Below are 23,233 nucleotides of genomic sequence, written 5' to 3' on the forward strand. Positions count from 1 at the left end.
GTAAGCCTGATCCACACATTATTATTATTATTGTTGTTGTTATTATTATTATTATTATTATTATTATTATTATTATTATTATTATACTTCACCAGCCACTCTGGGTGGCTTCCAATACATAGAAAAATATTATTTTGTATTTACATACATACTTTTAATGGATTTTTTCCCACAAAACGTGCACCTATAAACAAAATATTAGTAAAAAAAATTACCATATATTTTGCTCTATAAGATGCACCTAGTTTTTAGAGGAAAAGCCAGCAAGAGCCGCAGACACGCTCGCTCGGCGCGGCTCTTTAAAGATAGAGCGGCTCTTGCTGGCTTTTCCGGGAGGTGGGAGAATGGAGTGACGGGCTGCCCTCTGTCCCTTCTCCCACCTCCCTGAAAAGCCAGAGAAAGCTGCACAGCTATCACTGAAGCCAGCAGAGCAAGAGCGATAGCTGCTCTTGCTCTGCTGGCTTCCTAGTGAAGAGGGATGAGGGACGGAAGGGGCTTTGTAAGGGCTCCCTTCTGTCCCTCTTCCTGCTTCGCTGGAAAGCCAGCAGAACAAGAGGCGCTGCGCAGCTCTCGCTCTTGCCCTGCTGGCTTCAGCGATAGCTGCGCAGCCTGCATTCACTCCATAAGACGCACACATATTTCCCCTTACTTTTTAGGAGGAAAAAAGTGCGTCTTATGGAGCGAAAAATACGGTAGTTTCTAAATGCATTTTATTTTAAAATACTTTAAAAACAAATTTGAATAAGTTATTGAGTCAAAAAATGCATCGCAAAATTTGGAGGATAATGATGTTAGTTTGCAAAGTGTGTATTGGGTTCAGTTTGCATTAAAATTTGCAAAGACTGAATATCTCAAGCATCCCTTGTCTAACTAGTGAAAGGATTACGCTTGGCTCTAGACTTCTGCATGCAATCCAGGCTTGGGATGCAGAACAAGGGGACTAGAGCAGGCAGGCATCTTGGCAGTATGACTCTGAAAAGGTGAGTCTGCCATAAAGCTCAGTAGCACTGTCTGATATGGTTATTCTCTACATGTGATGGTTTGGATCAAATCTCTGATTACCTGCTGTCCTACTTTGCTTCCATCTTTCTTTGGCCTCAGGCTTATTGTAAAAAAGAAAAAGAAAAAAGGAAGGTCAAATGTGTATGAAATTGGACATTCCCCCCACCAGAACTCAGCAGACAGAAAAGGCGAATGGACACAAAGCTTTTTTAAATTGGCATGCATTCTCTGTTTATTTTGTGTCATCTTATTGCTGGTGGGGTGAATGAAGAGAACCTCTAACACAAATGGTGCTGTTGTCAGGTCTATTTGCTGCCAAACATGTTGTCCAGCTTGGAAATTTGGCTTCAGGAACCAGGTTTCCAGCTAGATTGCCAGTTGACCTAGTGGCTAAAAGCCCAAAGTTGATCTCTGAGTGGTCCTCTTGCAGTTCGTAATTCTCTCCAATTAATGTTGTGCTAGAATTTAATTCAAGCTGTTCTATAAAATGGCTAGTAAATAGATAGGAATGCATAATGTGAAGCCCCAAATATATTTCTTCCTCTGGCTTTTGGAGAATAATGTAAAACCACAACACTTATCCAGGGCAAATATTCTGTTTAGCCAAACTTATCATAGTTGCATGGAAGCCAGTCTAATGGGCTATGCTCTTCTTGGGTGTTTAAAAATAAACCATTATCTCCTTAGTTTGTAAAACTTTATCTGGTCTGTCACCGCAGGCATCCGTTTCCTCTGTTCTGCAGATGAATTTGTTTGGTTCATATATTCAGCTGTGCATCTTGCACATTACGCTATCTTAAGTTTACATTCTTAAGTGAAGGAAACATTATTTGTTTAAAGATTCATAAAAATGTGAGCTGCCTGTCACATCCTGAGTTTCATATGGGTTCCTTGCTCTCTTCCATTTTTCTATTCCCTCCTGTGTTTTTTCTGTTTTTAAATAGCCAGAAATGCAGCGCTCAGATGGAAGCCTTCCTTGCAGTTTTTGGCATTATGGATGGCAGAAACTTTTCAGTGCAAGCTGTGAGCCTGCAGGGCGCACATTTAAGCATGTCAAAGCTATAGGTTGTTGCTTTTGTTGCCTCTTCTCTGCTCCAGATACAACCTGCTCGAGCAATGATTCAACTTGCTATGCACACTCTTTTAGATACCCTTTAACTTCCCATTTGTTCACTTCATGGTGCTAATTCTTGCTGTTCTCTAGGTCCAGCAGAGCTTAGAGAAGATTACGAAACTGGAGCAGGAGAAAGAGCATTGGATGCTGGAGGCCCAGCTGGCCAAAATTAGGTTGGAGAAAGAAAACAAAAGAGTAAGCGATAAGCTCAGAAACTCTGTGGGCAACCAGAGGATTGAGGCAACCCAGGAAAGCCTCTTCACACTGAATGCAGATGAACAGGAGAAGGAGGATGCAGCAGAGAAGGCTTTGAGGGAACCAGTTCAAACTGCAAGTCTCGTAAGTGCACCTTACTCCCAGTGATGTGGGTTGGAAATTGGGCAACTGGAAAGACTACAATACTAGCTAAATCTAAAATTAACATTGTAATTAACATTTTTCAGGTGAGTGACCCTAGAAACCACATATATTCATCACAGCTCTCATGGCCTTCATTCTCCTCAAAAAAGTCACCCCAAACCCTGAATAATGTAATGGGAGTGAATATAATTGAATTCTCATGTCCTAAAGTGTTTACAAGTAGCCCAATATAAATGAGGAACTCCAGTTCAATGTAGGTTAGCATCTCTATGCTGAATGTGGTGCATGGAAGGCAGGGGTGGGAGGGAAGCAAGTGGCCACAAGGTTCATCCATGATGCCTTGAACAAAACGCCCAAATGTGGCCAACATGTCTTGATTTTATCTCACATCTGTTTTCTCCTTTTCCACTGAAAAGCTCAGCACAACATGAATGGAGTAACACCATTTTATTCTAGATTGAGAAATATCCACTTGCCCAAGGTCACCAAGTGAGCTTCATGGCAGGGATTCAGATCCCAGATGTCCCTTTGTGATACCACACTGGCTCTGTTACTTTGGATGGTGTTCAAAATGGGTTTTTTTCTGTCCAGAGTTTGATGTTTCCAGCCAGGACTTCATTAGGGTAAATTCCATCCCGGTCCCCTATCTCGCAAACCTTCATTTCACCTGGGTACAGCTTTCATGCAGCAGCAGAGCTAAACTTTTTGGTGCTAAGGCGTGGGATTTGTGATCTTGCCCATATCAATCAATCAATCAATCAATCAATTAATCAATCAATCAGTCAATGTTTATTATGGCAAACAGCCAGCTTACCCATGTCAAATACCTGGTAATCTGATATATTAAACCTAAGTAATGTTACATAGGCCTTAGAGTTGGAAATTATGCATGTTGACATTTCCGAGTGTCTTTTAGGATTCAGTGTTTGTTTGGAACTGACACACTTGCAAGCTGATCCCACTGAATAGGTTTTCATTTTTATTGGGGGGAAACACCATGGGCAAAGTTTAAGTTGCCCATGTTGAAGCCCCATTGATTCCAGTGAGGAAAGGGGGAGCATATACTTATCTTTCATAGTAAGATTAGTAGTAATTACCTTTTTCAAACTTTGGAGCAAAAGCCAGTTAAACTTACTTTGGAGCCATTGAAACCAACTTCATTTAAATGAACTTTAGAATTAGAAAATGAATGTACTACTTTGAGCTGATTCTGTCATCCTAATATTTTTCTAGGTCGGGATGTTGATAACCACTGAAAATGAAGAGGTATGTTTTTTAATATGACAGAGTCATGCTGGCATAATTTTTAAGCTAAACTGTATGGAGTTGTGCTAAAGTGACCCTCCAGATCTGGGACTTCCAACTCTTGTCAGGTTTAGCCATCATTGTCAATGAATAGCAAGTGATGGGAGTTGTAGTCCAACAAGAGCCAAAGATTCCCTGTCCCTGATGTAGCTGTTGTTCAGTTTACTTTGTCAGATGAACTGTATCCTTTCCCACCATTTCTTTGGTCTTAATCTTCCTTGCTTCTTGACATTTTAGTGCAGAATTCCACTTCTTGGCTGTTTATCTGGTGCAGTGGCAATTACATTACTGCAATTTACACTGGTCCTTTCCCTGCACCCCATCCTTCATGTTGAGCTCACTTAGGCACAAAGTGAAAACCTTGTTGTTTACCCAAGTCTTTGAAATGTAATCAGCATTCTTTCTGGCGCTGCTACTTCATATATGATGTTGTTAATGTCCTCTTGTTGTGCTGCCATTGGGAGAAAAGGCAGGATATATGTACGAGGAAATGAATAAATACATTTTATGACATTTCCTATTCTGCCAGGAGCTTATCTTACTGTGATTATGGAAACGTGATACTCCAGGAAATGGTGGAGTGCAGTTTGACAGCAATGTTGTTGACTGTCCCAGTTATCAATAGGAGAACTTGCCCCATCTCTCCCACCACCATGGCCAACTGCTGATGGATTAGTGCAGTGTCCATCTAATCTGGTATCCATGTTATAACAGTGGCCAGACAGATATCACTGGCAAAGCATGCAGATAATGACCTTCTTGTGTTTGCTTCCTGCATCTAGTACTAAGATGTGTGCTGCCTCTGCACATGAGTCGTAATAGCTACTAACTATTCTTATGTTATCCTTTGTAGGCCCCAGAAGCCGACACCCGGGAAGACTTGATAAAGAACCATTACATGGCAAGAATAGTGGAGCTTACATCTCAGTTGCAGCTGGCTGACAGCAAGTCTGTACATTTCCACGCAGAGGTGAGTGTGCGAGTGCTTTCCTACTTCAAAAATGCAAACTTCATATTACAGTGAAGGTTCCCTTTTGCACTGGAGGATATGATAAGTGACTTCATTCCACCATCTGCGGCTGCTGGGCTTTTTGAAGCTTCAGCTTTTACAAGCAGGCAATCCCCTCTTAGTTTTGGAAATACAGTGGTACCTTGGGTTAAGTACTTAATTCGTTCCAGAGGTCTGTTCTTAACCTGAAACTGTTCTTAACCTGAAGCACCACTTTAGCTAATGGGGCCTCCTGCTGCTGCCGCACCGCTGGAGCATGATTTCTGTTCTCATGCTGAAGCAAAGTTCTTAACCTGAGGTAATATTTCTGGGTTAGCGGAGTCTGTAACCTGAAGCGTATGTCACCTAAAGCGTATACAACCCGAGGTACCACTGTACTACAGTGAATGAAGATACAGTGGACGCTCGGGTTGCGAACGTGATCCGTGCAGGATGCACGTTCGCAACCTGCAGCGTTCGCAACCTGCAGCGTTCGCAACCTGCAGCGGTGCGTCTGTGCATGCGTGGGTTGTGATTCGGCACTTCTGCACATGTGCAAAGCGCGATTTAGCGCTTCTGCGCATGCATGACCGCCGAAACCTGGAAGTAACCCGTTCTGGTACTTCCGGGTTTCAGCTGTCCATAACCTGAAAAAACACAACCTGAAGCTTCTGTAACCCGAGGTATGACTGTATTGCGGCTCAGTCAATAATGTGATCTGTAATCTTACTGAGAAACGGCTGCAGCCTAGTCATAGAGCTCACTTGCTTTGCGTGCAGAAGGTCCCAAGTTCAGTCCATCCAGCAGCTCCAGCTAGAGCTGGGAGAAGACCCTGCTTGAAATCCTGAAGAGCCACTGGGCTAGATGGACCAGGTGTTTGGAGAAAACAGTTCAGACATAAATTTGCCATGTGGCCTTGAGGAGGGCTGAGTCCCATATGTAAAATGGGGGAAACAACCTACCTCACCGGGCTGATGTGATGAATGAGTGAAGGGCAGTAAAGCCCCCACTGTATGAGTGAAGGTGCTATTGATTTTTAAATAATAATTGTCCACATAAAAGACGGCCTAAATAAACTAACATGGCTTATTTGTGTGTGTTGGCAGTGCCGGGCACTTGCAAAGCGACTCGCTTTGACTGAGAAATCTAAAGAATCCTCACTGGAAGAGGTGAGACAAGCTAGACAGAGCATCACCAGGTTGCAGGTAAGTTTGTTTAACCACATGGCTCTGTCTGTGCATTAGAGTTGTGCACGGCCACCTTGATCTGGGGCCTGAACCAACCTGGAACAACCTAGGACTCACCAGATCTGGGCCTTGAACTGAATCCCTGGAGATTTCACAGTGTTTTATTAGACTTTTAAGACCCTGACTAAATATACGGGAGGATGGGGTGAGAAGGAGACACAGGCACTCTGCCTATGCATCTCCTTCTCCTTCTCATTCTCCTCCCCCTTACTCTCTGCTTGAATGAAATCCTTTTGACAGTCCTGGATCACTCTGGGTGGACCTGATCCAGTTTGCGCCTGCCTCAACCCACTCCAGCAGAATTGTGGGTTAACCCAAAGCTGCCTGGTTCAGAATCCAGGATTCGGCCAAAGCGGTTAGCCCTAGTGTGTACAGCAATACCTTGGTTTTCAGACTTAATCCGTTCCGGAAGTCTGTTCCAAAGCGTTCCAGAACCGAGGCACCCTTTCCCATAGAAAGCACTGCAAAATGGATTAATCCGTTCTAGACTTTAAAAAACAACCCCTAAAACAGCAATTCAACACAAATTTTACTAACGAGACCATTGATCCATAAAATGAAAGCAATAAACAATGTACTACAGTCACACAAGCAATTAATCAGTAGCTGAACTGGGTTCCACACCGTCACAAAAACAAAACAAAAAAAAGCCTCAAAAACAAAAACACAAAATAAATAGCAAAAACAGACAGACCATCGCAACACTCAAAACAGAAGAGTGGCAATCAAATCGGAAGTATAACACTCAAAACGGAGCACATTCGGCTTCCAAAAAGGGTTCGCAAACTGGAAGTTCCAAGTTGTTTGAGAACCAAGGCATTTGAGAACCAAGGCACCACTGTATATATTATGAGAACCTGTGAGCAAATTTACGTGGACCCCGCCCGCCACACCCACACCAAAATGTTGCGGAGTAGTTATTTTCTATGCCCACTAGAATGGTTCCAAGCATTAAAAGAACCAACTCAGTTAAAGGTCAAGGTGTCCTTTTGGATATAGCAAAAAGATATCTCTGATGACCTACATTCTGCAGTATACTTCATCAGAGTTCTCCTTGGAAGAAACTTCCTAACTAGGTCTGAGTAAACCGGAGAAAACCTCATGCTATTAACTTTTATTTTGCACTGTTATTGTATTTATACTTGTTTATTTACAAATGTATTTGTGGAAGTTGTAGGATATAAATAAACCGATGATGTCTATGACCTTTCAGGATGAATTGACGACGACCAAGAGAAGTTATGAGGATCAGTTAAGCATGATGAGCGACCACTTCTGCAGTATGAACGAAACCTTATCCAAACAACGGGAGGAAATAGATACACTAAAGCTGGCTAGTAAGGTAAGTAATCTTGTTGCATGGGCTGCAGGCCAGGTTTCCTGCAAGTTGCTAGTATTTCCTATCCTTTCTTGGTCACTTAGGATAGGACACTTATACGCACACACACATATTCCTGGAGTGTGTGCAGGGGCCATGCCAATCTTGTTTTTCCATTTTTTTGAATAATGTAAATGATGATATTTTTCCTCCTAATCTATTCTTTTCTTGCACTATGCTGCCTCTTTTTCCCCTCATAGGCCATTTTTCTTTTCTTTTCCTTTCCTCACTCCTTGTTTTCTTTTTTCCTGACAAGCAAACGGTCTTGGCTATAAAGTATAATAATATATTTTTAAAAATAATTACTGGGTGTGTCGGGTGTTGGCCTATGTCATCTGAAGGATTGCTTCAGTTTCCAAAAGCAACAAATGTGAGATTATATCAGATGGGTTTCTGAATCAATGGAGCCATATATAACAAATGTCTTCTTCTTCTTTTTTTTTTTTAGTTTGAGTTCATAGCTTCTTTCAAGGATGCTTGTCAATTTCTGGTATAATATCACACTAAGAGCTACATGCTGTCTAATTAACTAAATCCCTCTTTAGATAATATTTTATTAGGTTTAACAATAAAAAGATACAACCAAACATAATACAATAAAGACACACAAAAAATATAAGACACAACAATACAGTTTTTCACAAAAACAAACAAACAATCAACACTCAACAAATAAAATAAGGCAAACACAAATCACTCTTTTCTAGTTATTCATCTTTGATTGACTTATTTTCCTGACTTCCTCACACCTCCCTTTTTTGTATCCCTATTTAGCAATTAGCTCAGCAAATTCATATCGTACTACTTTGTCCTTAAATATTTTATCTCCCAAATTTATAGTTTCAAATTTTTATCTCTTGTTACTAGAACCTCTTCATTTTATTTCAAAGTCATCCACATTCATACATTTTACAATACTTCTGTAAATAAATTTTAAATTTCCTCCAATCTTCTTCCACCAACTCTTCTCCCTGGTCTCGGATTCTGCCAGTCATCTCAGCCATTTCCATATCTAAATCCCTCTTTAGAGAAGGGCTGAGGAGAGCAGAGCAAAGTGTGAGCTCTTCGTTGGTGGACTAAGAAAAATACTCCTCCTGATTCTCTGTCCATCTCTGCTGTTGCTTAATATCTAGCTGTGTCCGAAGTGGTGTACAGAACATTGAAGGTCCCCTACTCAGAAGCCATACGGTTTTTATTAGAAGACAAGGCAGTGATTGTATGGGACAGGTTAAGAAATGATATCTAGGATAAAGAATAAAAAGAGGATGGATGGTAAAGAAGTTGCTGGACCCTGAGAATTCACATAAGTACCAAGAGGGAAGTAGCTTGGCAAATAGGGGAGGCTGATCAAACCATGTAGTATAGGAGATGGAGAAGTTGAGAACTGGAGCTGGCAGTGGAAGAGGGCTGAATGAGGAATGCATAGATAAAGGGCCTTGATTGAGTATTGCAGTTGTGAGTCACAGCATTTGGGCAGAGGCCACAGTTAGGCAGACTGTACAAGGGCAAATAGGCCAGTGGTCTGGCCTGGTATGGCAGCTTTATATGTTCATGTGGATTTACAGTGGGACACAAATAGGGAAATGTTCACACAATCCAGTTAGTGGGAATGCGAATTGTCCTGCCCGCTTTTTGTCTTTCCCCCTCCTTCATTTAGATTCTGACAACCAGTTTTCCTACCATGTAGTGACTTTTTGCAGCAAGATATACAAACAACTGGAACTAAGTGCAGAATGAGATGCCACAGCCCAATATGGATTTTGCTGGTTTTGAGTTTACCCTTCTGCAGGCAGAGTGCCATAGGGACATAGGAAGCTGCCTTATATTGAGTCAGGCCTTTGGTCCATCTCGCTCTGACTTGGCAGAGGTTCTCCAGGATTTCAGGCAGCGTTCTCTCCTGGCCCTACCTGGGGGTGCTGGGCATTGGACTTGGGGCCTTCTGCTTGCCCAGCAGATGCTCTGCTGCTGAGCTATGGCCCTTCCTATGGCCTTTTGATATAGAAGTCACATGTTGATACTTCGCAGCACAGCCTTGGGGCATGTGCACTTTCCTCACCCAGCCTATGTGCCATATTAGGAAGGAGCAGTTTAGTATTAGTAGTAGTTTGTACAGGCTATGTAAAGTATAGTGTTTTTGCACATGCATGCACTAACAGTATTTCTGCTTGATGCTTCTGTTTAGTATCAGCACTGTTCTGGATGCCACTTAGAATGCAGCAGTGATATGCTAGTGGAGGAGACTTAGTCAGAGACTCCCCTCTCAGTCCCCAAAGGTGAATGGAAAGGATGAGAGTTTGGTTTTGGGGTTGTTGTTTTTAATGTTTTAAAAACACATTTATAGGCTGCTCTTTTCCAAGTACTTGATACAGTATTGCCAGACGTTATGGCAATAGGATGGGAACTGATGCTAGAGGGTATGGAACAGGTCAGGAGAAGCTTTCCAGATGAAGTAAATCTGGAAGAAGCAAGAGAAATGGCTTAATGGGCGGGAGGCTGTTCTAGCCCACACAAGCTCTGACTCCTCCTGAAATGCTGAAGCCTTGTTGATGACGGGCAGGAAGCTTGTTGTGTAGAGCAATCAATTCATGAGTCATGGGTTTTTACATGGAGTGGAGGGGGAGAGAGACAGACTGTTGTTAAAAGACCTTGCCCTTGGCTAGCACACCCAGTTGGAGAGCACTCAGAAACAAACTGCAAGCTGATCAGTGGGAAATCAGAATCCTGGGGGAAGAAGCAATGGGTGAGCCTATGCAGGAAAAGTTTGAGCCCCATACATAGAAACAAGATGCAGGAGCATGCCTTAATATTGCCTACACAGACTGGCAGCAGCTATCCAGGGTTTTAGGCAGGAGTCTCTCTCAGGCCTAGCTAGAGATACTGGGGATTGAACCTGGGACCTTCTGTAAGCAAAACAGATGCTGTGCTACTGAGCTACAGCCCTTCCCTTGGGGAACACCAACAGAGGTCCCCTCCCCACAAATCTCAGTGATTGGGCTGGGATATAAGGGATCCCCTGGACCCAAGTAGTGAAGCACCTTGTAAATGAATACAAAAATCTTGGACCTGGCCTGATAACAAATGGCCAGCGAGTGCCTATTTTTATTTATGCATTACCTACATGGTAGAATGGGATGCGGGTGGCGCTGAGGTCTAAACCACAGAGCCTAGGGCTTGCCGATCGGAAGGTCAGTGGTTCAAATCCCCACGATGGGGTAAGCTCCCATTGCTCGGTCCCTGCTCCTGCCAACCTAGCAGTTCGGAAGCACGTCAAAGTGCAAGTAGATAAATAGGTACCGCTCCGGCGGGAAGATAAACGGCATTTCCGTGCACTGCTCTGGTTTCGCCAGAAGCGGCTTAGTCATGCTGGCCACATGACCTGGAAGCTGTACGCTGGCTCCCTCAGCCAGTGAAGCAAGATGAGTGCCTCAACCCCAGAGTCGTCCGCGACTGGACCTAATGGTTAAGGGATATCTTTACCTTTTTACATGGTAGAATAATCACTTTCCAGCTTCAATCCCCTCCTCAAACATCGCCTCTGTTCCATGAAATCTTTGTCTTTACCCCTGTAATGCCCCCACCCCAAAACTGAAATGCAGCCAAAGTACTGTAAACTAAGGGCAGACAGAAAGTAGAGCAGAGAATCAACTGGTGATCTCTGGGCATTTGCAGTAGATCGGAAAGAGTTTCTTGACTACAAGAAAGCTTTCTATATTAGTTTCCCTTCTCGGATCTGTAGCAACTCACATTTGCTTATGCATGTGTTTGTTATCATCCCGGTTTATGGCTCATGGGATACAGGACGTGATTGGCTTTGCCCCCTGAACCAACATATTTTACCTTACTGCAACCCCTATGTTTACCATTTTTCACTTGACTACTATTGAAGGACCCTGGGGTTGTATTAAGTGTAGTGTTAAAACAGATCGTTCCATCAGTGCAGGTACCCTTGATTGTCTTATCCTGCATGAGGCTTGGTTAGAAGCCTTTTCTTCTTGTTAAACCTGACATTTTCCCCCCATAAAGAGATAAGATTCTGTTTTACTAGAATTTCACCAATGTGTGTACAAAGCACAATGTACAATGTGTACAATGTACAAAGCAGGAGTCCATACTAAGGGTCTCTAAAATACTAATGTCCAACTTATCTGTGATGCATGATCCTTTTTGTAAACCACTTTGATATTTTTAAAAATCAAATGGTATATTAAATAGACGTATGAATGAATGAATGCACTGCATGCAGGTGCTGTTCGATCAGGCCAGGGAATTATTTGCAGGAACCCCAGTGACCCACAAGCATTAGGCAGTCTCCTAGAAACAAGTATTTTGAAATTCTTGGAAAATATAATAAATGGAATGGCCCCTTCTCTTCTACATTCCAGCAGAGGATTCTGGTTGGTGGAAAGGTATGTGTGACAGTTTGTAATATTCTCCCCCCCACCCCCGCAGTTCCCAATCCCTTTGTAGTACCTCCTTTGACAGTTTCAGAGCGTTCCCCAACTTTTGGGTGGAGCAGCACAAGGAGTTTCAGGGGAAGAGTAAAATTCTGCTGCTCACAGGATGCTCCCTTCATTGGAAGAGAACTCAGGATCTAAGTCTCTAGTGTGGGGCATTGGCATTTTAGTTGTTACTTTGAGGGACATATTTACGGTAATGTGATCCACCTTCAGTCCTAGGGATAGCTGTTGCTTTTTACAGATTAAGTAATAGAAGAATGGGAAAGATGTCTGCTTGAAGAGCTGCTGTCAGTAAGACTACTAGGCAGAAGTGTGCCAGATGGACAAATTGCCTGACCGCAACAGGCAGCATCCTACGTTCTGCTGATCTCCTGTGTTCTCTTTTTGATCTAGGGAAATTCCAAGAAGAACAAAAGTCGATAGTATTGGTCATCCAACTGACCTTTGGATGTTGCTGATGCACAGAAACACAGATGCCGAAACTGATGTTCAGCTGGCAAAATGCCTCTTGGACTGGACATGGCTGCAGTGGTGGGATTACCAGTGTTTGATTTGGTGTTGCATTTGGATTTGAGACAGCACCAGATTTGGTTGCCAGTGTAATGCAAACTGGACTTGGCGTGTTCAGTAGAGCAGATGGGGAAAAATAGGTACTCCATGGATAACTTGCATAGGAATGAACCATAACTTTTTACCATACCACTTTGTAACTGCTTTTAGTTTCCTTGTACAAACTTCCAAGATTTTGTATATTTGAGTGCATATTGAGATGAACAAATCTGACACCAGTGTGGTACTTGTCTCTTTCTGCCTAAGAGGTTGTCATTCCTACCCGTCCATTCCTTTCTGTGAATTAAAAAAAAAAAAGCCCAGAGCTATCAGTGTTTTTCAGTGATGTCCACCTGTGCAGTTATTGTAAAAAAAAACATACTACTGATTCCGGTCTTCTCTTGTAGACTAGCTTAGATTGCCTTAGAGAGGCAGTCTCAGTACATTTATATTGAAGCATTCAATGCAGCTGTGACTATTCATATTAACTGTAATGAACTATTAAAAGTGTACAGTAGTGGTCCTTTTTTTCTTTTAAATCAAGTGCAGAAAGTGGGCCAAAGAAGGTGTTCTTGAATCGTGCTGAAGGGTGATATTTTGTCTGTTTCTGTTTGTTACTTTTCTCATAAGCCGGTGATAGAGAAATGACTCCCCACATCTGGAGGAAGATGTGAGAATAACAAACAGTGCTGGTAAGTGGCTTCTTGCAAAGACCTTTCATTTCAATAGGAGTGGGACAGTACGCATGATGGGCCATCACTATTTCTGTTTCAAACGCAGCTTGTTGCATTGAAGCAGGCTAAGAAATCACTGAATCAGCAAAGCTGTGCAGAGAAGAGCTGGTTCAAATACCGATGTAAACCTTCACATGGGTCTGTGGTGCTGTTCTTTCGGAGCCTGCCTGCCTTCCCCATCTGCAACTACATAGTAACTTGCCCGTTTTTAAAACTTCCTTTTTCCTCTTGAGGGGTGGGGTGGAGATTCTTTGGCACGCTCACCCGAGTTTCACATTACAACTTCCATGTTGCAATGTAGGCTCTTAATTCCTGAAATGCAGCAATGCTTTGCTGCTTGAAGCTTACCTTGGCACTTTCAAAGTCTGAGCCAGTCCCTTGCTGAAGATTGTTCTGTGGCATTTTGGAATCGCCCAAATGACGTCTTGGTGTTCTAAAAATTTATTCCCGTTCCAAGTTTTCTTCCTTGGGAAGATTTTTGACACTAACCTGAGGTCTTTTCAACACAGTATTCCTTGGGAGTTCCTCGCCATTCACAAGAAACTCCACTACTGAATATTTCACAATGAACTACTTCTGTAGCCCCGTAAGAAATAGTAGCTGTCCTATGTTCAAGGGTTACTTCATTGTATCAACCATGTCAATGTGTATTACGAGCATAGAATAAATATACTGCCATGTTAAAACTTTCGCTGTCAGACTTTTATGTTTGTGTGCTCCTGTGTTAGATGTGGTTTTGAGCAAAACTGCCTTTGGACATGTCTGTGTGTCCTGACTTCTAATGGTTTTTAAGATTTATAGCTGCAGTGTTTAAGATAATACTGTATGACTAAGCACTGGTTAGTGGGAGGATGGAAGATTGAATGTTGAAAGGCAGTGTGCTTTGAAAAAGATTACTGCACTCAATGGTTAATTTTAAACCACTGCTTTTAAAGGCAGAATCCAGTCTGAAACCACGCAAAAGCATAAAGGTGTTGCATGTAAGAAAATTAATTAGATTTATTTGATTTCAAAAGTGATTGAAAATACAAGCTACTGTAAGGTAATGATAGTTTTACAACTGACACTCCAATTTGTGTAACTGTTCATATTACATTTCTAATTCCTCATCATCTCATCTCTGCTCAGAGATCAAGATCGGACAGAGCTAAAAGAAAACATTTGTAGAGAATTCATGAAGAGTGCATTATGTATGGATTTATTTAGTTTTGGATATATGCTGATCTACGTTAGAAAAGGAAGTGGTAGGCTCTCTGTAGAATTGGAATATTTCCAGGGTCAGCTGGTGGTTTTTGAAGGGGGACAGACCAGATGTCACCAGCAGCTTCATCTCTGGCAGGTCCTCCACCTCTCCTTGTCCATCGCAGAATCTGCAATGTTGGGACCTCTTTCATTTCCTGTCACATACCTGTTTTCCCCAATTTCCAGTTCAGCTTTTTTTCTGAGTTATGGTGTCCAAACCCTGGAACACAGCTCTTTATATAGCAAAGTGCTGCAGTTGGCTGCAAAAATTTGCAAAATTCCATGCAGGTATAGGTTTCTTTTTTCCCTTTTTTTTAGAGGCACACACTTACAGGGCGCCGCCTCCTGTCCCTGCCTTGGCTGACAAGTGATATACAAATGCACTGGATAAGTAAGGAGTGCTAGGTTATTTTTTGCTGTATTTCTTCTATGTCTAACCAGAGCTATCAAGTTGATAAGGAATGAATAAAGTCATGCAATCTTAACAAACAGCAGCAATGAAGCAACAGTTCTAATAAGAGCCCACTCATGTTTGCAGCACACAAGCAAGCCGTTCCACATCTTCTGCTGCTGTATGTCCCTGTTTACACACACACATTCTCTAACATGGGCACACCAAAAGCTCTTGCATATATTTGTGTTTATGCAAATAGATGCACGGTGGGCAGTAGCGTAAAGGAGACCTGCGTGAAATGAGGCTGAAGGTTTCAGGTCACTGGCCCCTGTTGGTGAAAGGACTAAAGGCCTTTAAAGTGAAAGGAAGATTCAAGGAAAGGGGTATTCCCTCTTGTTGTCGATCCTGCAGCCTCCGTCTTACAACTTCCTTATGCCAGGTTGTGGGGGTTTTTTTCCAGCCTGAGAGCTGCATTCCTTTCAAGGGAAAATGTGCAGGGGCCAAACGCCAGTAGTCAATGTGGCCAGAAGCAAAAGTAGCCACTAAGAAGTGCTAGGTGGAAGAAAATAGGGGTAAAGGGGACCCCTGACCATTAGGTCCAGTCGTGACTGACTCTGGGGTTGCAGCGCTCATCTCGCTTTATTGGCCGAGGGAGCCGGTGTACAGCTTCCAGGTCATGTGGCCAGCATGACTAAGCTGCTTCTGGCGAACCAGAGCAGCACACGGAAACGCCATTATCTTCCCTCCGGAGCGGTACCTATTTATCTACTTGCACTTGATGTGCTTTTGAACTGCTAGGAGCAGGGACTGAGCAACGGGAGCTCACCCCGTCGCGGAGATTCAAACCACCGACTTTCTGATCGGCAAGTCCTAGGCTCTGTGGTTTAACCCACAGCGCCACCTACATCCCAAAATAGGGGTGGGTGGGTGTAAAAGAAGGTCTTGGTGCTCATTGGTCGTTGGCTCAAGCTCCACCATAGAGTTAGGAGAGACCCCTGACTGGAGAATGCTGCCAGTCAGTGCAGATAATACTGAGCTAGATGGACCAGTTGCCTGACTTGAGATGTCCCTTGTTTAGTTTCTAACTTTTTAAAGCTGCAACATACGTGAATACACACTTTTCTTGCTTATTCATTATTGAAAGCGCTTTGTGATTCTTGAGATTAACTGATCAGAAACAGATTGTGCTTGAACTTTAGCTTGAGGTCATGATAAATACTGCGTGCGAAATATGGAAATTAGGATGGAATTGTACAGAGGGCAATTAACTGGCCTTGAGCCTTGTCAGTGTCCAAATTTTCTACCATTCTGTCACACACATGTATTGATGTATACTGACCATTGTTGGTACAATCCAATATGTCTGATGTTGGTTAGCAATTCTGGAATTATTTAAGCCACCACACATGGATTTTAAACAACTTTAATGCTACTTAGATTAAAGACCTAGGCTTGCTGGAATGACCCCCTTTCCCCTTCATGTACTCCTCTTGTGTACTGGGAGAAAATCTAAGCCCTAAATTGTTTCCTAATCCATTTACTTTAGCATTAGTGTTTCTTCTTACCCTGTTGTGAAACTGCTGTTGTCAAATTGGCTGCCCTGCAACTGCTCAGAACTGTTTGTGCTCCTCTTATCTGGGCCAGTAGAGGCAAAGTGGCCGAGAATTCTTCAGCTGTGTGCTTGGAATGTTATTAGAAATCTGCTGTTTGTCTAGAAAATAGCTTGGAATTGGGAAGTAAGAAATGGGTGCTTGCAGAATGGTTTGTGCTTGCTGATTTTATTGTGAAATGATTATGGCCAGGTGAGAGAAATTAGGTCTGCAAGTCTTAAGGGTAGATTAATCAACAAAACCATCAGATGATGAATCATTAAGATGTACACTAAATGATGAAAACCTAAAGACATAATTCAGGACTGGCTCCACTATTGGGCAGGCGGCCACCTCAGGTGACAAAGCTGAGGATAGAGGGCAGGGCAGGCAGGGAGTAGCAGCCACACAGCCTACCCTGTGTCCCCTTAAGTTAGCCAGCTGCCCTCCTGTACAGTGGAGGAAGATGTCTCATTGCAACTATTGATACAAGATTCAACTGCCAGTCTCATCAGTTTCTGTATTTTGAACTGGGTGGGGTGTGGAGGCATCTTCTCTCTCACCTCAGATAGGAAAAAATCTTTGTCTACGCCCAAGTACATAAGAACATTTTATCTTCTCAAAGGGGCAATAATATAGACCTCTCTTATGTATTCTTTATTTTAATATGATTTATTAAGAATTTAAAGAATGTGTGTGTGTGTGTGTGTGTGTGAGAGAGAGAGAGAGAGAGAGAGAGAGAGAGAGAGAGAGAAAATATAAGAGTCCTACTGAATCAGGCCAGTGGCCCATCATAGTTCAGGATCCTGTTTTCACAGTGACCAACCAGATTCCCATGAGAAGAAGCCTGCAAGCAGGTCCTGAGTGGAACAGCCCTTGTGCTTACAATCAAGTTTCTGTTGTGCCCACTATGTCTCTGCACAAAGGCCAAGCACTCCAGCTTCCCCAGCTTGGCTCAGATGCATCTACCACAGGGGTCAGCAAACATTTTCAGCAGGGGGCCGGTCCACTGTCCCTCAGACCTTGTGGGGGGCCGGATTATATTTTGAAAAGAAAAGAAAAATGAATTCCCATGCCCAACAAATAACCCAGAGATTTGTTTTAAGTAAAAGGACACATTCTACTCATGTAAAAACACACTGATTCCCAGTTCCTATATCTGACAGAAAAGAGCTCATGAAGAGGAACCTGCAGGAGCACTCTGGGTATAAAAGTGATGAAAAGGATCCTTTACGTCAGTACATTAGTACCAATATCTTGAACATAGACCAAGGTCTAAGTAATCAATCAGTTAATGGTTTTAATGGATCTAATTGTTCAAGTTATTGATCTTAGATCCATTAACTGATTTATTATTTGCATAAATCGGTATAATTTACCTAATTGTTCATCTTATGGTGAACTTGTAGACTCCTGGGCTTTCACTTGTAGAGCCAGCATCCTTGGATTCAAACACCTACATTACATTGTGTTTGTGTGCGTGTGTGTGTGTGTGTGTGTGTGTGTGTGTGTCAGTCAGTGTCCTTGGGCTTTCTTCTGTTTTGTGTTGTCCACTCAATCTTTGTCTGTCTCTCAGGACTCAGAAATTGTGGGATATCACGTGGCTTAACTTTTGTTCTCAAGATAATCCAGGCAGTTTTGTAGAGACCACAAAGGCATTTTCAGCATAGTGAAGCAGCATTCCATATCTGTGTGTGTGGGAAGCGCACATTCTTGAATCTTGAAGCATTTTGTGCAGAGTTGAGGATTTGTGTCTAAATGTCATTGCAATTCCTGCTCTTGTGAAAGCAGGGCCCGTTGTGTGTGTGGGGGGGTGATATATGTATACTGCACAATTCTCTGAGGCATAAGAAGCTTCATGTGAAAACTCAAATTAGAAAAATGCAGCCTCAGTATTATCTTTTCCCAGCAGGGTTTATTGACCCTATGTACAGTCCATTCACTTTGCTGGTTTAGAAGAGAAGCTTGTTCAGCAGTCACTAGGTTCCCGAAGCCCACAAATACTTTGACTACCAGACATATTGACAGTACACTCAGCTCAGCTGGAACTCTGTATATGCTCTGGAACTCTGTGTTTGTTTTGGCTTGGCTTGGCTCTGACCAAAAGAGCATGGTGTCACTGCAGTGGAATTGGAGGAAACAGCTCTGCTTTGACTGGAATCTCCTGCAGCAGTTGCCCACAATGGAGGTGCAAGCCTCATTAGTCCCTGGAACCAGTACCATATTGAATGCATACATATACCTCCATTCAGCTATTAATTAACTTTGAGAAAGAAAAGTCTCTACCAATAATTGGATTAAGTCTAGATTTGCATTGCTTAAGTCAGGCATGGCCAAACTTGGCCCTCCAGCTGTTTTGGGACTACAACTACTACCATCCTAGCTAACAGGACCGGTGGTCAGGGATGATGGGAACTGTAGTCCCAAGACAGCTGGAGGGCCAAGTTTGACCATGGCTGGCTTAAGTAATATCTTCCCTTTTCCACAGAAGGGTTACCTCAGTCACCTGGTTGTGAGCTTTTATTGATTAGAGATCCCTTGTAACCTCCCTGATACATCACAGCAAGAAAGTTGCACTGCAATGCCTGGTGACAGCTCACTACCTGTGTCTTTTGTATTATTAATAATAATTTGATGTATTACCCAGCTTTCACCATAAGATCCCAGGGTGTGGGACATAGCAATTTAAAACATGTTAACATCAGTGTAACACAAATAGTTGTCACTTCTGTCTACTTCTATCTTTAATGAGCTCACCCTTTTTGTTAGAGCTAACACTAGTGCTCTGGCCTATCTAGATCTCTTAAGCCTGCCTCCTCTCTCTGCCTCTCAACCATATATGCTGTTTTCTTTGCATTACTCAGGATCCTTGTGGGAATAACAAGCCAGTGGTATCTCAGCATGAAAGCTTTTTCTGTTTTCTTAACTTTATTATGAGGTTTTGAAGGAACCCAGTAGGCAGGTTGGACAGCCATGACGGCCGACAAACTGACCTCATCTGTATCTGTTGAGGGCATCCTTTCAGGGAGCAGAGAAAATTTCATGCTTATTTTATCTAATTAAGACTTTCCCTACTATTCCCATCATCCCTGACCACTGGTCCTGCTAGCTAGGGATGATGGGAATTGTAGCCCCAAAACAGCTGGAGACCCAAGTTTGGGAAACCCTGATCTAGTTGTTAAACTGCTGCAATTTGCAGTTTAAATTGCTGTCAGAAACTCTGAATTCAGTCACAACTGTGCACTCACAAATCATGGTAAAACTCAGGAGAGTACTACTCTTTATTATCTCTTTCAAGGAGGGTAATTATTTGCATATCACGTCTCCTTCATATTTCTCTCTTTCCCATTTCTGTAGTATAATTGTCCCTAAATTCTTGTGTATGTACAGTATAGACACATTGGTAGTGTTAGCATACACACATGAAGTTGTCTTACTTCTGAGATCACAGTAGTCAAGTTATTTATGCTGACATCAATGGCGTGAGCATCAGTTTCTCTATTAGCCTCTGAAAGAATGTAATGTTGAACCAGATGCTGTAAGTGTCTCATAGAAGCTTTAGGGTGAGTAAATTAAATAACCCCTCCCTCAGTGCTGCTTCCCGTATAAAATCAAATAGAACTTATTTGCAGGTGGTAAAGTTAGGAGGTGGTGGGATTCACTGAATATTCTTTGGAGAGGGCATTGGTGGGGTTGGAATTCTCCAACATTTTTGAGATAGTCAAAATAGAAAAGAAAATTTATATGAAACTTCTTTTATGATAAATCTTGGTTCAGTTAATACTGAATGGAACTGTTAGATCATATTGGTGGCGGGAGGAAGCAGCAGGCGAAGAGGAGGGAGATTGGAAGGAGCAGGAGTCAAGTCTATTGCTTTCTTCAGCAAGATTAAAGTAATATTAAACAATCTGCACCAATTTACTCAGTGGCAGATATAGACTCCCCCCCCCTCCAAATATTCTCTGAGCCAGTGTGTAGGCGGTAAAAAGCTATGTGTGTGACCTCTGTTGCTGTTTACTCTGGGGAAATAAGTGGGGAAAAGAGACCTTTGTACATACTTTGACTCCTGCAGCAGGGAATCAGTGGCAGGATCTTCCAGTAGTTTTCCAGTTCAAAATACGTTGATTCAAAATGCTGATCAGTGTGTCCCTATCAAGAAAGGGTACAGCTTAGTTATCCTTTATGGTACAGCCACTGTCACATTTGCCCTCCTTAAGCATAGATAGCTTGAAAAACAGTGTGAGCATTTGTATGTGGGAGGGTGGTAGTGGAACACTGGAGAGGGGAAAAAAGAGTTGCATTCAGGGGCTTAATAAGAACAGAACTGCACTTTTGCCCCAAAGACATGCATAAATCTGCAAAGCCGTAAGTGATTTGATGCTTCAGCGCTTTAATGTAAACTGGAGAAAGGACAGGAAATGAAACAAGATTACGTTGTAATGGCAGATTAATGGCCCTGCAGGTTTTAAATTCAGCAGCCCCATTCTCTGCTTGTTTTAAGTTTCAGAACAAGGAGTAATTGTTTGAAAGAATCTCTGCAATGGGTGAGGGTGGGAGGTGGCACATAAGAGAACTCCATTATTATCTTGTACCTATGAAAGACTTGACCTTTGAGGGCAATGCTAAACAGCAGTGGGAGGAAAAAATAGATTCGTTGCACAAACCCTCTCTGCTTTCTGCTTTATATGTGCTATCAAACCTTGCTTGCATTTTGCATTTTGCTGCCTGAGGTGAAGGACAAGAGGGAGTCCCCTCCCAATTGCATGTACTGAAAGCAGCCAGACTGACCTTACTTCAACAATGGCAACAGGACTGTATCCTCCACATCTGAGGGCAGCAGGTTAGCTTAGCGGGTGCAGGGCAAGCTATGCATGGTACACACAGCCCTGTCCTCCCAACAATGTGCCGTCACTCCCCTGCCTCCATTTCGATCCCTGTATGGGACAGCTGCATATTCTTGCATTGCAGGGGGTTGGACTAGATGATCCACAGGATTCTAAGATCTGCTGCCTGAGACAGCCATCTCACCCTACCTAACAGTAGGGCCAGTCCTGCAGCATCAGTGGTCAAAGAGCTTTGCAAGCATGGAGCTGTTTCTTTATGGCTCCTTGCAGTAACACTTGTTCATTTCTTGTTAAGCAACATACCGGTAATTCAGCTGGTCAGATACGATTTAAAGTTGCTAATACAGCAGAATAAAGTAGTTGTAAATCTGTTCAGTTTTAATAAATGAAAACCTGGGCTGCAATCCTGTGCCTACTTACAAGGGAATGTGGCCCACTGAACTTGATAGTGCTCATTGCTAACCAAACCTGTGCATGCCTGCAAAAGGATTTGAATCTTGAAGGGAATGGAAAGGGAGCCAGTATAAAGATGCATTTTTTTGCTTAGGAAATAGTCCAGCTGATTGTGTGTGTGACATGCCAGATGAGGAAGACTAATCCAGCTGAGGAAGTGGAACTGGGTCACTGAATTTTGCTCATAGGCTCCCTGGCCCTCTTGTGTAATTTGGGTTCCCTCTGACCCCGCTGTTTACAACCTGCCCCCAACGGACTGTAACCTATGCAGACTCATGTCATGATAGATTTGTTAAACCTTTAAGGCAGGGGTCAGCAACCTTTTTCAGCCATGGGCCAGTCCACTGTCCCTCAGACCATGTGGTGGGCCGGACTATATGTTGGGGGGGGGGGAATGAACAAATTCCTATGCCCCACAAATAACCCAGAGATGCATTTTAAATAAAAGGACACATTCTACTCATGTAAAAACATGCTGATTCCCGGACTGTCCACGGGCTGGACTGAGAAGGCAATTAGGCCGCATCCGGCCCACGGGCCTTAGGTTGCCTTCCCCTGCTTTAAGGCACCACAGAAGTTTCCCTTCTTCAGCATTTGAATTGCAATGCCTGGGAATAACCCCATTGACAGGCAGGTATTCAATTGATCAGGAACTTCACAAGGAGGGAGGAAAGCAGCAAGTCTTCACAGGAACACAGGAAGCTGCTTTGCACCGATCGATCCATTGGCCCATCTAGTCTGGTATGGTCTACACTGAACGGCAGCAGCTGTCCAGAGTTTCATGCAGGGGCCTCTCCCAGCCCTACCTGCAGTTGCCAGGGGTTGAAACTGGGACCTTCTGCATAGATGGGTATACATGTGGCATGCCACATCTGAATGTTTCTCCCACATCAAATGACAAAGGAACAAAGTGCGGATCAGAAGTGCCAATCAGAAGGTCGGCGGTTCGAATCCCCACGATGCAGTGAGCTCCCGTTGCTCGGTCCCTGCTCCTGCCAACCTAGCAGTTTGAAAGCACGTCAAAGTGCAAGTAGATAAATAGGTACCGCTCCGGCGGGAAGGTAAACGGCGTTTCTGTGCGCTGCTCTGGTTCGCCAGAAGCGGCTTAGTCATGCTGGCCACATGACCCGCAAGCTGTATGCTGGAGTCCCTCGGTCAATAAAGCGAGATGAGCGCCGCAACCCCAGAGTCGGCCATGACTGGACCTAATGGTCAGGGGTCCCTTTAGCTTTAACATGGGGATTAGCAGCTAATAAAAGTTTGGGGGCTCTTTTGTTCGGGGCTTCCATCTTGTTCCAGCTTATGGCAGGTGGGAGTCCTGTCCCGACAGTCTTCGATAAAAACCAAGCCTACTGGCTGCTGTTTTGCTCTGGTATTCCTGGCTGGTGTCCTTCTTTTTTGTCCAAGGGAGCCCTCAGATTTCTCCGTTAACAAGGTCCACATGGGGGCTCTGCCGTCCCTGTGGATCTTGCCGCCTGACGCCCCCAACCTCACGTAGCCTTGCCTCATGGTGGCCAGGCCCTGCTTGAGAAGCCCCAACTTCCTATCCGCCTCCCCCCCAGCATAGAGGTGCTTTT

General features: G+C 43.3%; 1 protein-coding gene and 2 long non-coding RNA genes across 4 annotated transcripts in view; 1 reads left to right on the forward strand and 2 right to left on the reverse strand.

The window, feature by feature from the left end:
- The window catches only part of PPP1R21 (protein phosphatase 1 regulatory subunit 21), a 41,108-nt gene extending 27,288 nt beyond the window's left edge, over positions 1–13,820 (forward strand). For both annotated transcript variants that reach the window (XM_083605102.1, XM_083605101.1), the window contains exons 17-22: positions 2,207–2,455; positions 3,710–3,742; positions 4,635–4,751; positions 5,876–5,974; positions 7,230–7,358; positions 12,245–13,820. In XM_083605102.1, coding sequence (XP_083461228.1) covers positions 2,207–2,455; positions 3,710–3,742; positions 4,635–4,751; positions 5,876–5,974; positions 7,230–7,358; positions 12,245–12,274 — 657 coding nt within the window. In that variant the 3' untranslated portion in view covers positions 12,275–13,820. The remainder of the gene's footprint in view (positions 1–2,206; positions 2,456–3,709; positions 3,743–4,634; positions 4,752–5,875; positions 5,975–7,229; positions 7,359–12,244) is intronic.
- LOC310758840 lies at positions 555–21,328 on the reverse strand. The gene is made up of 3 exons (XR_014545991.1): positions 21,148–21,328; positions 20,406–20,508; positions 555–1,096 (listed from the first exon to the last, which is right to left on the reverse strand). It is a non-coding gene; the product is annotated as an uncharacterized lncRNA (long non-coding RNA).
- LOC310758837 lies at positions 18,255–20,397 on the reverse strand. Its single transcript, XR_014545987.1, has 2 exons — positions 19,797–20,397; positions 18,255–18,478 (listed from the first exon to the last, which is right to left on the reverse strand). It is a non-coding gene; the product is annotated as an uncharacterized lncRNA (long non-coding RNA).
- Positions 21,329–23,233: the final 1,905 nt, after the last annotated feature.

This window comes from Podarcis filfolensis (assembly GCF_964270895.1).
Source record: "Podarcis filfolensis genome assembly, chromosome: 3".
Lineage (NCBI taxonomy): Eukaryota > Metazoa > Chordata > Lepidosauria > Squamata > Lacertidae > Podarcis > Podarcis filfolensis.